Source organism: Mya arenaria, chromosome 1 (genome assembly GCF_026914265.1).
Source record: "Mya arenaria isolate MELC-2E11 chromosome 1, ASM2691426v1".
Lineage (NCBI taxonomy): Eukaryota > Metazoa > Mollusca > Bivalvia > Myida > Myidae > Mya > Mya arenaria.
In genome coordinates, this window is record NC_069122.1 from 17,741,335 (window position 1) to 17,756,830 (window position 15,496).

At 33.0% G+C, this 15,496-nt stretch overlaps 2 protein-coding genes across 2 annotated transcripts; one reads left to right on the forward strand and one right to left on the reverse strand.

The window, feature by feature from the left end:
• Positions 1–361: 361 nt before the first annotated feature.
• LOC128225231 (putative nuclease HARBI1) lies at positions 362–3,872 on the forward strand. Its single transcript, XM_052935328.1, has 4 exons — positions 362–501; positions 760–867; positions 2,821–2,993; positions 3,865–3,872. Exons 1-4 carry the CDS (start codon positions 362–364, stop codon positions 3,870–3,872), a joined length of 429 nt encoding a protein of 142 aa, XP_052791288.1.
• Positions 3,873–12,447: 8,575 nt separating this feature from the next.
• LOC128225238 (uncharacterized) lies at positions 12,448–13,844 on the reverse strand. The gene is made up of 2 exons (XM_052935340.1): positions 13,792–13,844; positions 12,448–13,622 (listed from the first exon to the last, which is right to left on the reverse strand). Exons 1-2 carry the CDS (start codon positions 13,805–13,807, stop codon positions 12,448–12,450), a joined length of 1,191 nt encoding a protein of 396 aa, XP_052791300.1. The 5' UTR covers positions 13,808–13,844.
• Between the last annotated feature and the right edge of the window lie 1,652 nt (positions 13,845–15,496).

Consider the following 15,496-nt stretch of genomic DNA (forward strand, 5'->3'; position numbering starts at 1 on the left):
AGAGCTGGAATCAATTATTTAACACAGCTGATCGGGGCTAACATTTCACCTAAAGCAGCCAGAAATAACGCCTTAAATGCTGAACAAAAAATCTTGATTACATTACGATATTTAGCAACTGGCTTAATACAGTTTAATGATGCGGACATACATGGCGTCAGTCAGCCAACAGTGTCACGTGTGTTGACTGAAGTTATTAATGCTCTGTCATCACCTGCGTTGATTAGGCAATTTATTAGGTTTCCAGGTAGTGTTGAAGAATTCAGACGGAACGCCGTGCAAATGCAGGGGATTGCACGGTTTCCGAAAGTCATTGGGGCCATAGACGGAACCCATATTAACATTGCCTCACCCAATCAACATGAAGAAATTTATGTCAACAGAAAAGGGAAACATAGTATACGGTTTCCATCTGCTTGGGGACAGCGGCTATCCAGCCAAAAGGTGGCTGCTTACCCCTTTCCTAGCTCCGCAAACCCAGGCCGAACAAGCCTATAACAGGTATGTTTCAAAATTAATTTAACTCCGCATAATCTGAAATGCATAGCCCTACATGTATTGATCTTGTAACATTGTGGTTGATTAAATTTTGAATAAATTAAATTGAGAGCCCAAATTATTTTATTCTGTTGTCTGATCTGCTAGATGTAATTGGAATCAAAACAAAAAATTATGCAACTTTTAGATAAACATTACATTAGCAGCTCAATTTTTGTTTCATACACACAAAGGCTGTTTCATCAATAATATTTATTGCAGGAGCCACAAAGTCACTCGAGCTTTGGTTGAGAGAGGGATAGGTCAGTTGAAGAGGAGATTCGGCATTCTTCATAGGGAAATAATCCTCCAGCCAGTTAAAGTGTGCAGGTGAATTATTTTCTTTATTTGTGGAAGATATTGAATTGTATTTACAAAATGATATTAATTCAGGATTACAAATAGATGATATTGTCATAATTATGCTATTATTTGCTGATGATATGGCCATTGTAGGAAAATCTCCTGAAGAAATTCAAACCCATTTGGACAATTTGTCAAATTATTGTAATACCTGGGGATTAAAGGTGAATATTGATAAGACGAAACTCATGGTGTTTCGTAAAAGAGGCGGATTATTTCCCAATGAAAGATGGACTTACAATGGCCATGATATACAAGTTGTTGATGATTTTAATTATTTGGGTGTTGTTTTTAATTATACTGGAAATTTTAACCTGAACCAAGAACATTTAAATGGCAAAGCACTTAAGGCAATGAACGTATTATTTTGTAAATGTCAAGATTATGACTTAAAACCCAAAATTATGTGTCAGTTATTTGACGCATTTGTTGGTTCTATATTAAATTATTCGGCAGAGATTTGGGGGTATACTAAATCAAAGGAATTAGAAAGAATTCATTTGAAATTTTGTAAAAGATTACTGAACGTTAAAACAAACACTTGCAATGCCACTGTTTACGGAGAGTTGGGTAGATATCCATTATATATTCATAGATATGTGCGTATATTGTCTTATTGGTTTAAGGTTGCTAACAGTGATAATATTATCATAAAATCTGTATACAAACAGGCTAAGAGTGATAGTGATAAAGGTTGCCGTAATTGGGTGTATAATGTTAAAAAGATATTAAATGATTATGGTTTTAGTTATGTGTTTGGTGATATTTACAATATTGATGTTAAATCATTCATAAAAAAATTCAAATGTAGAATTATCGATACTTTTAAACAAGATTGGTATAGTACTATAGAAAATAGCACGGTGTTAGATGTGTATAGACATTTTAAAACCTGTCTGGAATATGAACCTTATTTAGATATTTTACCAAAGAGCTTACGTTTTTTCTTTTGTAGACTACGGCTGTCCGTGCACCCACTCCATATTCAAACTGGTAGATACAATAGAAATAACGTTGTACGCAACCAAAGATATTGTTTGTGTTGTAACTCTAATGGCATCGAAGATGAATATCATTTTATTTGTGTGTGTAAATCCTTTATCAATTTAAGAAAGAAATATATCAACAATTGTTACTTTATAAGACCTTCTGTATTTAAATATATGCAGCTGTTGAAATCTAACAATAGAGCTGAACTGATTAACTTATGTCTGTTTGTTAAAAATGCTCTCAAAGAAAGATCCGCTTTGATTAATGTTAGAACATAATTCTATTTAATGTTCATCCTCTGATATATATATATATATATATATATATATATATATATATATATTAGTTTATTTAATTTAATTACTTAGAAGTATTGAATACTTTTGTACATATATATTTGTATATATATACTAATTTGTTTGCATTATCTGTTACATTACATGCACGTTGACATTATATGTTATATCATTATGTGTTGTTGACGATGTACATTGTACAAGTCAAAATAAATTGTCTGTCTGTCTGTCTGTCTATAATATAAGATGAACAATTTAAGTGTAACCTAATTTATTTGAAATTTAACTTCAAATAAAACTATCACAATAATAATATGTTACAGAATATAGAATACAATTACATTAAATAATTAATTGTAACGCTTAGTACTTTACTCATGTACAGCAATACATTATAACAACAACAAGTTTTTTTATGAATGTTAATTCAATACGGAATTCAATATTGTTGGTAAAGTTTCAGTATACATTCATAATAAATTTTGTATTAAGATTTAAACGGTCACACAAGTGATACTATACACATTTAAGGAGGAAAGTAATTGCACTTAAAAACCATGAAGCTAATTTCTTATGTTAGTTATAAATCATCAAATACATATATATAATTATATATATAACTTCTATTTAAAAGGCTAGTCATTGCTTGTTGTGTTTTGCACAACATTTGCAAGCAGCGAGCAATTCCCATGGCAGCTATAGAAGACAACAATACTGGTGGATATGGTGATGATGGCAGGGTGCAGCCTCAAGCTAACAATCTTGTTGGGCTAAGATACAGAGACCACTTTGTTTCAACATACTTTGGTAAAATAATTTTATTTCAACATTAACATTACCAAGTATGCTTTAGCATCTTTTGTCATGTTATGGCAATGTTTATAAAATGTATTCTTTTGTTAAAAGTGATAGTAAATAAAGTATCAATGGCACATTCAATAATGTATCTAAGAATTTGTTTTCAATGCAAAATACTATTAAACAAAATACAAATTCTGCTCATGAACACTTATTCTTATGGCTTTTTCAGTTAAATATATAACCCACATGGGGAAAGGCAAATATTTTTTTCAGTATATGGTCACATGTGTCTTTTTGCTAATTTGGACCCCAAATGAATAGGGTAAATTTGATTCTGTAGGGGAGTGGAATTACATGTAGTTTAAAGTGCTTTCCCCCCATATAAGTTAAAAATGGATATCCCTTGAGTGAAATGTACATAGACTAATCAAATTTGGAGCCTTACTCTTGAAACATAACTTTAGGTATGGGTAAAACACTGTTGTGCAGAACACAAGTTGCATAATTTCTGAAATGCCGTCAATGAACAACAAGGTGGATTACCAAATACTCGGTACATGCAAGTTAACAGTAGTTTTAATCAAAGACTTTAAAGAATACCAAAATACATAACTATGTTCTATAATAAAAGTGTACTAAAATGTGCTGATAATTGGCAACAGACATATATCGGATATTAAGAATGTAGTTAGAGGTCCTTTACTGTAATCTCTTTCCAAATTTAACCTGTCAATGCCACAAAATTTAACTTAAATATTTGTATGTAATTTTAATAAAATTTGGCATCAGCACTCAATGTGCATATTGATCTTTATTGTTCTTTTTTTAATTGCTTTGCTAAAATAGCCACTTCTAATTCTAATTTTCTTTTTTGCAGCTGCCTGACAGCAACATCGATTGCATGATGTAGAGGTTGTGAACACTTTGGAAGTCGTGCTAGCCTCAGGTCTTGAAAGATGAAACATGGCAGGAACCTCATCTGCCTCCAACACTGGCTGATATGTCTTGGAATTACAAACTCTAATTCTAAAATGTGCTATCATATTTTTGCAAATCTTGTAAAAAAAGTCACTATGCTGACTTGTTTAGAATGTGAGAGTCATTTTTAAATATTTTTCCCAACTTGATCATACCCGAGAATGTCTGTGATATATTTTGGAATTGAACCTGGTACCAAATTGGGACTTTCCAAACTTTGGGAAAAATACAAAGTTATGTTTGAATGGAAAGTATAATATAAAATAGACCTATTTCTACCTTTTTATGCATTTAATCTAAAATGGCTACCAGGTAGTCTTATCAAGATGTTGTTATCTTTTTTAAGCAATTCATTGCTGTATTCACTGAAAAGTAAATTGCACCAAAAAGTCAATGAATGTGTGCTATGTTTTATTTAAGTCCTTAGATATTTACATGTACATGTCGGTATACATCTGAAATCATTTCTGTGTTCATGTTATTTTATATCAATGTGCATTGTAGTGTTATCTCACCCTGTTATATATAAATGTCTTAGTGATATGAATGTCTTAGTGTTATCAATGTCTTTGTGATATGTTTGTCTTAGTGATATGATTGTCTGAGTGATGTAAGTCATATAATTGTCTTAGTGATATGATATAATTGTCTTAGTGATAAAAATGTGGTAGTGATATGGATGTGTTAGTGATGTGAATCTGTCAGTGATATGAATGTCTTATTCATATAAATGTCTTAGTGATATGATTGTCTCAGTAATGTGAATGTGTAAGTTAATGGCAATGTTTGAATATTTTAATGTTTAAAATGTATTGGTTACATTCAGATGTTATTGTTAAAAGATATGGATATGTTAGTAATAGCTAAGAATACTTTTTATAACAAAGATGACATCAACAGATTGACGAAAATGTTATGCAACAAGTGACTGTGAAAGATACTTACGTGTAATCATTTACAAACTGATATACAGGCTGTGAATTGAGACCAACATCTGATCTGCTTTGGCTGAAAAATAAAGATTAAAATAATTATTGTTTATTTGAGAAAATTCACACATCAACTCATTTCTGTATATGGTAGGATGTGGAACTTAAGCCTTATAAAATATCATTTTCCACCATCTAATCAGTACACATATGTTCACATATTGACCCATTTGGTTATTTATTTCAATGGTAATATAGCAAGATGAAGTTCATTGGCATTATGCATTATTGTTGAAGATCTCAAATTTGGTTTGTAAGATATTCCATCTATTGATACCTTTCCTGTATACATGTTGAATCAAATTCTTCTGATCCACCGATTCCATCCATGGCACAGCCATCCCTGCCAATAACATCAATGACAGCATTTGTCAAATCTGACAAGGAGGCTGTATTTTGGCCATTTCCTGAAGAAAATAATGTTTTGCTTCCATTAACTTTTGATAAATTATTTGTGACTTTTGTACAGTATTATCATTTCTATTTTTAATTACTGTTTGTATATAATATGAATATCACCAAGTGTGGTGGAAATAATGGCAAGTTGAGAGTTGAGTTGAGTCATTACATTTCATTTCAATTAATTTTTAATGTAATCAAGAGTTCATTAAGAAAATATTTATGTACATAATAAGTATGTGAGTGTCAAAATTCACTTTTTAAATTTATTAATATGTCTAAAAAAGGGAATCAGTATGTAGTTATAATATTACAATTACTATTGAAACTGCAAGTACAGTTGTGATCATAATTGATTACCTCATTTAATAAATAACATGAATTGATTTAACTTTTTATTTAATTTCATAGATATATGTAAAATGAGAAAAATATGAACCTGTCAGATGAAGCTGCCTTTTGTAGTCCATGAACTTAGGGCGGTGGACGTGGGTCAAGTTGTCCCACTTCTTAGTTAGAAGGTCTACAGTTCTATGTATTCCTGTAGATTGGACATTGAAGCTTCTCTCAACATTCTCCCACATTTTTCTTTTCGTCTCTGAGGTGATTCCTTAAGGACAATTTGTTTTATAAAAAAAATGAATATACGGTACATGCATGATTTTTCATTATTAATTATCAATAAATCCAAATGTCATGACCAGGAATCCATAACTAGGGGAGAAGGAGGAAGTTTCAGGGGCATAAAATATTTGCATGATTATCTTCTTTTCATTTACAAATTAAATTGACATAGAAATTATTTTAAAATGCCTATAATTTCCGTGCAACAGTGTTTGTGTGTGTTGGTTTTTTTTGTTTGTTTTTTTTTTGGGGGGGGGGGGGGTGGTCGCACGGGAAAACCTGCAACTGGATTACTACAACTAGGCAAAAAAAAAATGTTCCAAATAAATAATTTGCATATATATAATGAATCTATCGCTCTCTTTTATTTATAATGTATTCAAAGTAAAATGAATATCAATGAGAAAGCGTGATATTGGTTATGAATGATCATTTTTTTCTTCATTTCAAGGATAATTTTATCTTTAGTTTTCAATTACTTGGCAAATAACAAGATGTACTTACTTGAAGTATAGCCTTTCTTATATAAGGCGTGTTTTGACATGCCGTGGCCACTCTCCTCCCCCATCAGCTTGCAAATTAACAAACATTCTTCTTTTGAAAAGTTTGGATTTCTCTTTTTCTCGTTATTCGCGGCCATCTTTGTTTACATCGTCTGCATAACTTCTACAACGTCCGCGCATTTTCGTTACTATTTTTAACGCTGGGAAACTACAGAAAATCTATATTTAGAACCGCGTGCTTGGTGACGAATCTGAGAGTGGTTCTAAGAGAGGATCTTAGAGTAATACTTAGATTTCGATCTTAGTTCACATTTTCTATCTAAGGACCGATTTAAGATTTCAAATTAAGATAAGGATGAATCTAAGAGTAAATCTCAGATAGGTATTGAATACGGCCCCAGATGTATGTTAAGACCTTTTTGTCTATAAGTGTTTTATCCTATATAACATATGAACTATGTCAGCGTGGAGAAAGGATATGTACCAGTATGATTATGATAAAATAATATTGCAAACATTTACGTATGATCTGGAAATAGTTCAAAAACGCCAAATCTTAAATTAAACCAAATATGTCAATAAGACAAATACAAACAGGTTCAAATTTACATATTTGTAGCCAGCAAGAAAACTCTATTAAATAATACCAAAATTGTACGGGGTCTCGATGCATCAAAATTTAACGCTACGGTCCATGGCTGGAAACGCATAAAACTAGATTGTACATCGAGCCCCAATATCAAGAAAATACTCAAGTCAAATCTCAATCTCAGTCTCAACTCTTTTTGTCAAATAACAGCATAATATGATTCAAAATTGTAAATGTGTTACCCTTTTTAAAATCGCATTCTCTCATTTATTATGTTAATAAAAAATTGGTTAATATTTTAAAGAAAAGAAATGAGAGCAAAAATTGAACTTGAGTCCAATTTATTATTTTTTAGTTTGACTGAAGTACATTTTGTGCTGTAGAAATATTTTTTAGAATATTGAACAGTCATGTTTATCAACATAATGCATGTGAGTATGTGCTTTTAAAAATAGTAAAGCATTAGTAATTTTTAATAATGTCATACTGTAATGTGAAAAAAATGAGTTGAGGTGAGATTGAGATTTTACTTAAGTATTGTTGTGATATTGGGGCATTATTATTACTAAAATAGATTATACGATCACGCACTGTGGCACAGTGTTTTCAAACGATCCATACTATAACGACAATCTAGCATCTCACACCATAGCTGGTAAAGAAAATGAAGCATTCAATGTAAAAGCAACTCTTTCACAGATTTTATTGATATTGCAATAAACATGATTTAAGTTCCACACTTTAAAAAGGGTGATGATTTGAAAACACTAGTGTGCTTTAATTGTCGCTAGTAAGGAGTCAACCTAGTTACCCATATTTTCTGTCTATACTCTACTTACCTCGCGGCTTAATTGATCATTTTTTCTCTAATTCTAGTCAAGGTCCCTCACGGTGTACGTTTGTGTGTTCATATAATTCATTTAGTCACGTTTCGGTTTCTGTAAGCTTATAATCATCTTTTATGGAAGGGATCGCTGTTAAAAATAATCATGCACATATTCGTACTCACTCACGAATATAATTTAGTAAGATTCGTACTTAGTATTTTGCCGTCTCAATTTCATCTTTTTTGTATTCAGAAGTAATTACAATTTTAACATTTAAAGATTATATTCACTATTTGTGTCAATGTGTTGAATCAGTATTAGTTATACATGTATTTTCGTTTTTTAAATATCTAAAATTTGTGTATTTTTATTTTTGAGTTTTACCGCTTATATAAATGGTGAACCTAACTGCGTCTTTTGTCTCCGAGTTTTGATGGCGGTACAAATAGTAGTTATATGTCCGTTTGCCTGCGTGTCTCCCAAATGATATGAGCCGTAGTAACACTAAGTTACATAAATTTTAATCTACAGTTTTTTCAATACGTAGGCCCTTGAATAACCTAATAAAACATAACCAGTTAAACGGCAGGAATAAATGATAATATGCTTAACTGGGTAAGGATGCCAGGCAAAGCATACCTGATGAGGGCAAATCTGGAGGCTTTTTATGACATGACCATCCAGTCTGATATACAAATAACCAAAGTAGGGGATGAGTCGGTCAATAGCTTTTCATGGCTTAAGTTCCTCTGTAATGTCATCCCGGCTTAAAATAAAGTTTGATTTGATTTCATTTCATGACAATTTCTGCTTTTTCAATAGAGCTATTTTTAATGACACAAAAGAAGTATCAAGATACCATACATCAAAACTAAGCTAATAAGGACGTCAATGACCTTTCACATATTGTTATAGTTTGTGACAATATAAAGATAGTAGTAGTAGTAGTAGTAGTATTTCTTTAGACCTTGCGGTCAAGGATAACCTGTGAAAGTGCAAGCACTTATTTCCAACGCGGTCCTTTGTTTTTGCTGAAGGGACAGCACGCTGAAGAGACAGTGGTGGGATACAAGGAAGTCCGGGTATGATACCCTAGCTCTTTTTCGAAAAGACCCCTTGGTTCTTTTACGTGCTCGGTGTAAAGCACCGATACACGGGGTACAACTTTCCTGGGTTAAACCAGGACTGAGTACACCACTTTTCCAAGCACAACCCTTTAAATGCCGAGCGCCAGGCAAGGGAGCTACTAATGTACCAACTTTTAACGTATTTTGGTATGACGCGGCCAGGGATCGAACCAAAGATATAACAAGCGAACAATGGATTAGTGTACCTTCATGTTTTCATGGATTTATTTCAACGATAATTTTCTTTAATCATAATTTTAATGCAATGTTCAATACCTCTCATGAATTAAAACTGAAGAGCGTTGTCAATAGTCCAACCCCAGTTATTGAAATGGACATTGTATCATTATAACTGCTTGTATAGTTTCAGCAGCATACCAAGTAAGGAATCAAGTTGCCAAATACATCTCAATAGACTTTCGCCTTTCGCGTACATATAGTTAATCCTTATGCGGTTGGTTCTGTAGCATTAGTCTCTTTTTGGGAATAAATGATAAGTGAAAAACTCTTATTTCCGGCTAAAAATGTCCGCAATATCCATCAACATTATATTTATATATGACGTAGACTTCCGTTGTCTGTTCACAGTGGATAACGTTAGGACAGTGGTTTTCTTGATAACACAAATAGTGCATGCATATTAACGGAACAGAAATACGATGAATACATATTGGTTTACCTTAAATGGTCTTAAATACTCACTTTGAATTTTTATCTAATTATTTATTTCTAAGTGGCACGGGGTCTTTATGCTTACGGAATCTTTAGACTTGAAAAAGAGTCATTCCTATCGTTTTATTCATATCAAAACCTTAAAAATTTCATTTCAAAGCAAATTGCTTAAGAATAAAAAGGCGGCTCATAGTTATCCTATTAAGAATGTTCGCTCAGTTTGAAGTTGGGAATCGTTTCCTTTTCAAAGTTTTCATGAAGAAATTTTTATTCAGCAGAATCTTTCTAATCCTTAAGATAGTAATGCCATCTTTCTTTATGATAGAAGGTATTGAGTTGTATCGTGCATTTCTCATTGTTAAACAAAATATCCATCTTAAGCAGCATTCTTAATCTTCAATATAGTGAGAGCATCCGTGATAACATCCTTGTACTTAGCATTTAGATATAACGTTCATGTAATGGTCACTAGTAAATAATTCGTCAAGGACCCAAACATCGAGCAATAAAGTTTTGTGACATTTCAAATCTTGTTTCGGTTCAGCTTTCATAAAGTTATCAAGCGACATGTTGTGTTGAAATTGAACAAGTCAATATGGCATATGGGACTTAATGAAAACAAAACACCTCTGATTCTAAGCGTATTTTAATCCCGATTAACATATAGAGCTTTCTTGGATACATTTATAAGCAGTTTCATCAAAATTAGATCCTAAACCACGCGGCATATAATATGAAATGAAAGAACAGTGTATATAATATTAAATCGAACGTACATATCTAGAACCTTTTACCATTACTTACACACAAATTAACAATGTGATAACTAGCTTCAAAATTTGACAAGGTAATAACAGCAATTAGTGGTCAACATTTCATTTTGTCCCATGAAAAACATCATTTTCAATACATTTATTTCAGTAAATTAGCAGTCAGACTTTATTGATTTCATTCAGGTGAAGCGGTAGATATAAACAGTGGCTGGGCAAATTGTTGGTAGTTTACACAACCAATTGTTACCCACTCAAAAACTGAAAGATTGTTTAATATGTGCTTGAACAATTAATTGGTTTTGCGATTGAGTCGTATCAAACCATGTATTTTGTAGGTTCATTCAAACAAAAAGTTATAACAAAAATTGATGAACAGTTAAGCACTTCAAATAATAAAATAAAAGCACATGTCAAACGGTAAACACCAACACCAAAATATAAGCAACCAGGCCCCAGTTGCTTGAGCAATTTTAAAACAGTCCCAATAAGAGCATCAAGCTAATTGTTTAAATCGGGTATTACCCTCAGTTTAGAGATTTTTAACTTGTAATTTAAATCATTTTTCGAAATATTATAACAAATAAATAGTTTTGTCCTATTGGATAAAGTTTATGTCCTAAATTGGTGATATTGATATTATACTTTTTGGCTAAAAATTATTTTACGTAGTTGGGGCCACTACAACGCCAAAATGACAAAAAATAAGAAATGCATAAAAACAAAAGGATACAAATTACAAATAAAATATCATAAAAATAAGAGATAAGCAATTAACATGAACATGTAGATTTGAAGTTATTTGTTTTCATTGTAGCCAGTTTATATGACGTCGTACACAAAAAGGAATCCAATTCAAACTTTTTTTAAAACATATTTGTCTTAAGCATATTGTAACCTTAAAGTTTTCCTATGGTATTCCTTGCGTTTCTTATTTCTAATAATAATATATCTGTTTTCCTAATTTCAAAATAGTATTGAATGAAAAGTAATATTACTTGAAAACAAAATGGATACATATTTCATTTTACATATGTGGCTTACAAATTAAAGAGTAACTTTAATACCATTCAACATTAATGTAACATTTAAATAATTATGATGATTCAACGAAATGTAGAGGAACATATTTTTATAACGTTTCTGAGAACATAAACCACACACACACACACACACACACACACACACACACACACATGCATTTCAATGATAGTATGTTAATAAACACATAAGGTATTAAATTCTGGTGCCAAAGATAAATCTTTACGAACTGTAGTACCAAACATTGAAGATGTAAATGAAGATCACAATTTTTGTTTCAATAATAAATTTGTATTGTACATGAAGATTATGTTATGTTGAATAGTTGAAAATAAAATCTTTTTGATTCCCCACCAGTATGAAAGTTGACAATTACGATTCGCAGCAGAAATGGAATGTCTTAAAATAATAGTTTTACCATAACAACCTACTATAGAATAGTTGTTTTTCATCAGTTTTTTTTTTCAATATATATTACACATCACCATTTTTTGTACATGTTTTAATTTATTTACCGTATATGGATAGTGTTGCGGCAATTTGACAATTTGTCTACAACCTTGATGTTAATAAGAAAATTTTCTATATTTTTTTGCACACAATGATCTTTAGATTCATGTTGTGTTAATAATCAAATGCTATACAAAAATGTGGAGTAGTTCAACTTCCAGAGAAAACCTTACACAAGAACTTACTTTATAACGTGAAGCAATCTCACAAGTCGATTATTCAGTCCGCGTCATTTTATACTGTAGAACGCCTTCATGTCGCAAGGACAATTATGCTTTTTTTTCAGATCTTTTTGAAATTGATTGCTATTGACGTTACTTTTGCTTTTATGAACTCGTAATATATGATGGTTCTTTGTCATTGAATTCAAAATTAAATATAATTCGTATAAAGAACAATAAGTATCCTCGGGCATGTTAACATTTCTACTATTATGCCATTATAATCACAACAGCCACGACTACCACATCCCCTGCAACCATTTCCCCATGTGGTTTAAGCATCCTTCTAATCGCTCCGCTGTCCCCATTTCTTACCACTTTTTGCTCGTCCTCTGTAAGGTTAGACATTTTTTCTTCCGCGGGATTCAGACAGAGTTGAACCAGCTTCCTCGACATGTTTGTCGGTTCGACAAAAGAGTAGTTGATCGGGAAACGCCAATCCTTGAGCGCTGCTAACGCCTTTTTTTCTGTCGCACCGTAAGACGAAATATCTTTGAATGCCTTCTTGAAGCCTCTGCTTATTTCTTCCTGGTGAAAACCTAATTCTTTCAACATGTTTTCATCAACACTGGAGACATCCTTTGGCGGGATGTAAAAGGTCGAAATAGACTTGATTTTCTCCTGGACCTTCTTCATCTTGAACTCGCTCAGTTTGAACTTCTCAATGACTGGGTCGCAAACCGCATACTGCGACCCGATGTAGTGAACGATCTCATAATCTCTTCCGTAGATGTCTTGAAGGAAATCAATCAAAACATGTAATTTTTCGTTTCCGAAACCTTGATACTGAAAATCGGTCTTTCCGACGCATCCAACTTGCCACAGAACCGTGTGAATGTCCGTGAAAAGTTTCCGTTTCCGTAGCAGCATGTCGGTCGCCTCAAACGATTGACATCCGGGAAAGGCCGGGTCGATCTCAAGATCAGCGAACAAGCAATCCTCAGCAGATGGTGCCGCCAACATTTTGGCAGCTATCCTCTCCCTCTTGGCAATCTGCAGGATTCGGTGTGGAGGCAGGCAAAATACTCCCGCATGACCGTAAAAAACGGCCGCAACATGTACACCTTTTCTAGCCTCTTGAAGTATCACCTCTGATATCTGGACATATGTCTCGTATCTATCCTTCCCGTCATCATACATGGCGTACAGATCCATGGCGTCTGGTCGCATCTCTTTAATGTAGACCTCGGTGGCAGGATCGGCCACTAAATAGAACACTTTATCGCAGGATTTCATGAAGCCAACGGCTTCCAATGTGAGGTGGCCAATACTTTTTATTCCCGATCCAATTATTGTAATTCGTCCGGTCTCGTTCTCGCTTGTCGGCATTTCTTGAACAAGGTTTGACCACTTTTGTTTTTCCTCGTTAAGGTTAAATCCTTTTACTGCAAAAAATGAAATGTCATAGGTATCATCGCAATTGTTGAATCAAAGTGCAGCTCGTTTTTATTTTAAATAATTGATGAGTATTCAAGTTTACGGAGATTCAAAATCATGAAGACCTTAGACAACAAATATTTACTTCTATTTATCGACATCGTATATGTTCCATACCTATTGTTGAATCCATTTCAGTTGCGTACTAACGAACAGGTTATCAGACTTTTGTCGTCAAGGATGTCTGCAATACCAAAACATAATATCGTATATAAAGCAAGAGAGACACTGAGACAACGCCAACGCTCGATTTTTCCCTTTTTAGTTAATGAAACATAAAGATTTTTATAATACTGATATTGTAATATTTGTTCGTATGGTCACTGCTAACATGGGTATTATGTTTCATTTGTATATCTTTGACGGTTTTTGAGTAATGACCATGGTTGAAGTGTTTGCACAACGGCACCCACTCTGATGCCACCGAAGCCGACAAAGACATCAGGCGTTGACACAGCTTTGATGTTTTCTACTAAAACAAACAACAACGAAAAACAGACAAGCCACAAAATGATATGTGTTCATGTAATTCGCCTGATAGCTTTGATTTGTTGTATATTCTGCTTTCTGTTCTTGGCCGTTTTTTTTGCCTTTAAACCGGAACCTAGTTTTAGCCTTTTAAGCTTCATGACTTGTCTCTGTAACTTCCATTGTTTACAAAAAACACATTAAGATAGAGATGGAATGTGACATCATCAAAATTGCTTTACTAACCGACAACATTAAGGATCAAGTTTTCTTAACATGCAATCAAACTTCAGTTGCCCTCGTTTCGCCTGTGATCAAAGCCAGTTTTACCTCATGTAATCTGATAAAATGAATACTAGTATTGCATATTGACCCTTTCATAAACTTTTCAGGCGTGCGTAAAATGACTTTGAAAATGGTTTAAAATTTGAGAGGCAGCACAAAACAAGTATGTCTAGAAAATGTATGGTTGTCATATATGTGAAACAATAGAAATGGCATTTTTTTCAAACAGTTTGCAAATTAACATTGAAATGTGTGTCTTAATTAGAAGTCTGTAGCCTACAATACTGAAATCGTTGATTATAAGTATCTTCCATGGCCGAGAGTGTAAGATAGGTTCATTCCGACCCGAGCGTAGGGTGTTTTGCGGAAACGAGGTTTACCTTGTTTCCGCAAAATACCCTGCGCGAGGGTCGGGTGAACCTATCTTACACGAGCGGCTATGGTAGATGTTTTTTCTCCCACCCCAGTTAAACAAAATTAAGTAAAAATGTATTTTTTTTGCTGGAACTCTTTCGTGCTTTGTGAAAATAATTCCGTACGGATATGCGATAATTCTCGGTTGTCATGGATATTCGCGCAGTGGTTCAGAGTATGTAAATGATCTGATCGGTCTTTAAATAGTTCTTAGAAGGTTGAAGCATTATTTCTTGAATGGTGCGTGAAAACTGTTTTCTGGTGACATTTGAAGCGAGAAATAATTAACTAGCGTTCTAAATATTGCCACAAAACAAGGTTTCCATGATGCGATACAGACGACATTCTTCAACAAGGGAGGTAATTACAATGTGGTGGCTTTTAAAAGAAGTTCCATACGGGCATTTTATCTTCGCTCGTGGGCAAAATAAGAATTTCTAGCATTGTTAAATTAATGGATCTACTTATCTGAGGTGGGAGAAAAGTACTTATAGTCACGAGAAAACAATGAAGAAAGAAATGAAATAAATCATTACAGAAAATTCTCAGCCCTGGCTCGTTAAATTCATTGAATGTTTATTTATATAAATACTGTTTATATAACATTTGTTTTTAAATGTAAGAGCACGAGGTTATTTTGAAATACATAAAGATA

Excerpts from the sequence above, each read along its gene's own strand:
- LOC128225231 (XM_052935328.1), top strand. The coding sequence starts at position 362 with ATGAAGAAATTTATGTCAACAGAAAAGGGAAACATAGTATACGGTTTC. Across the intron at positions 502-759 it reads GCCGAACAAGCCTATAACAG|GAGCCACAAAGTCACTCGAG; the intron begins GTATGTTTCAAA and ends TATTTATTGCAG. Across the intron at positions 868-2,820 it reads CAGCCAGTTAAAGTGTGCAG|GCTAGTCATTGCTTGTTGTG; the intron begins GTGAATTATTTT and ends TCTATTTAAAAG.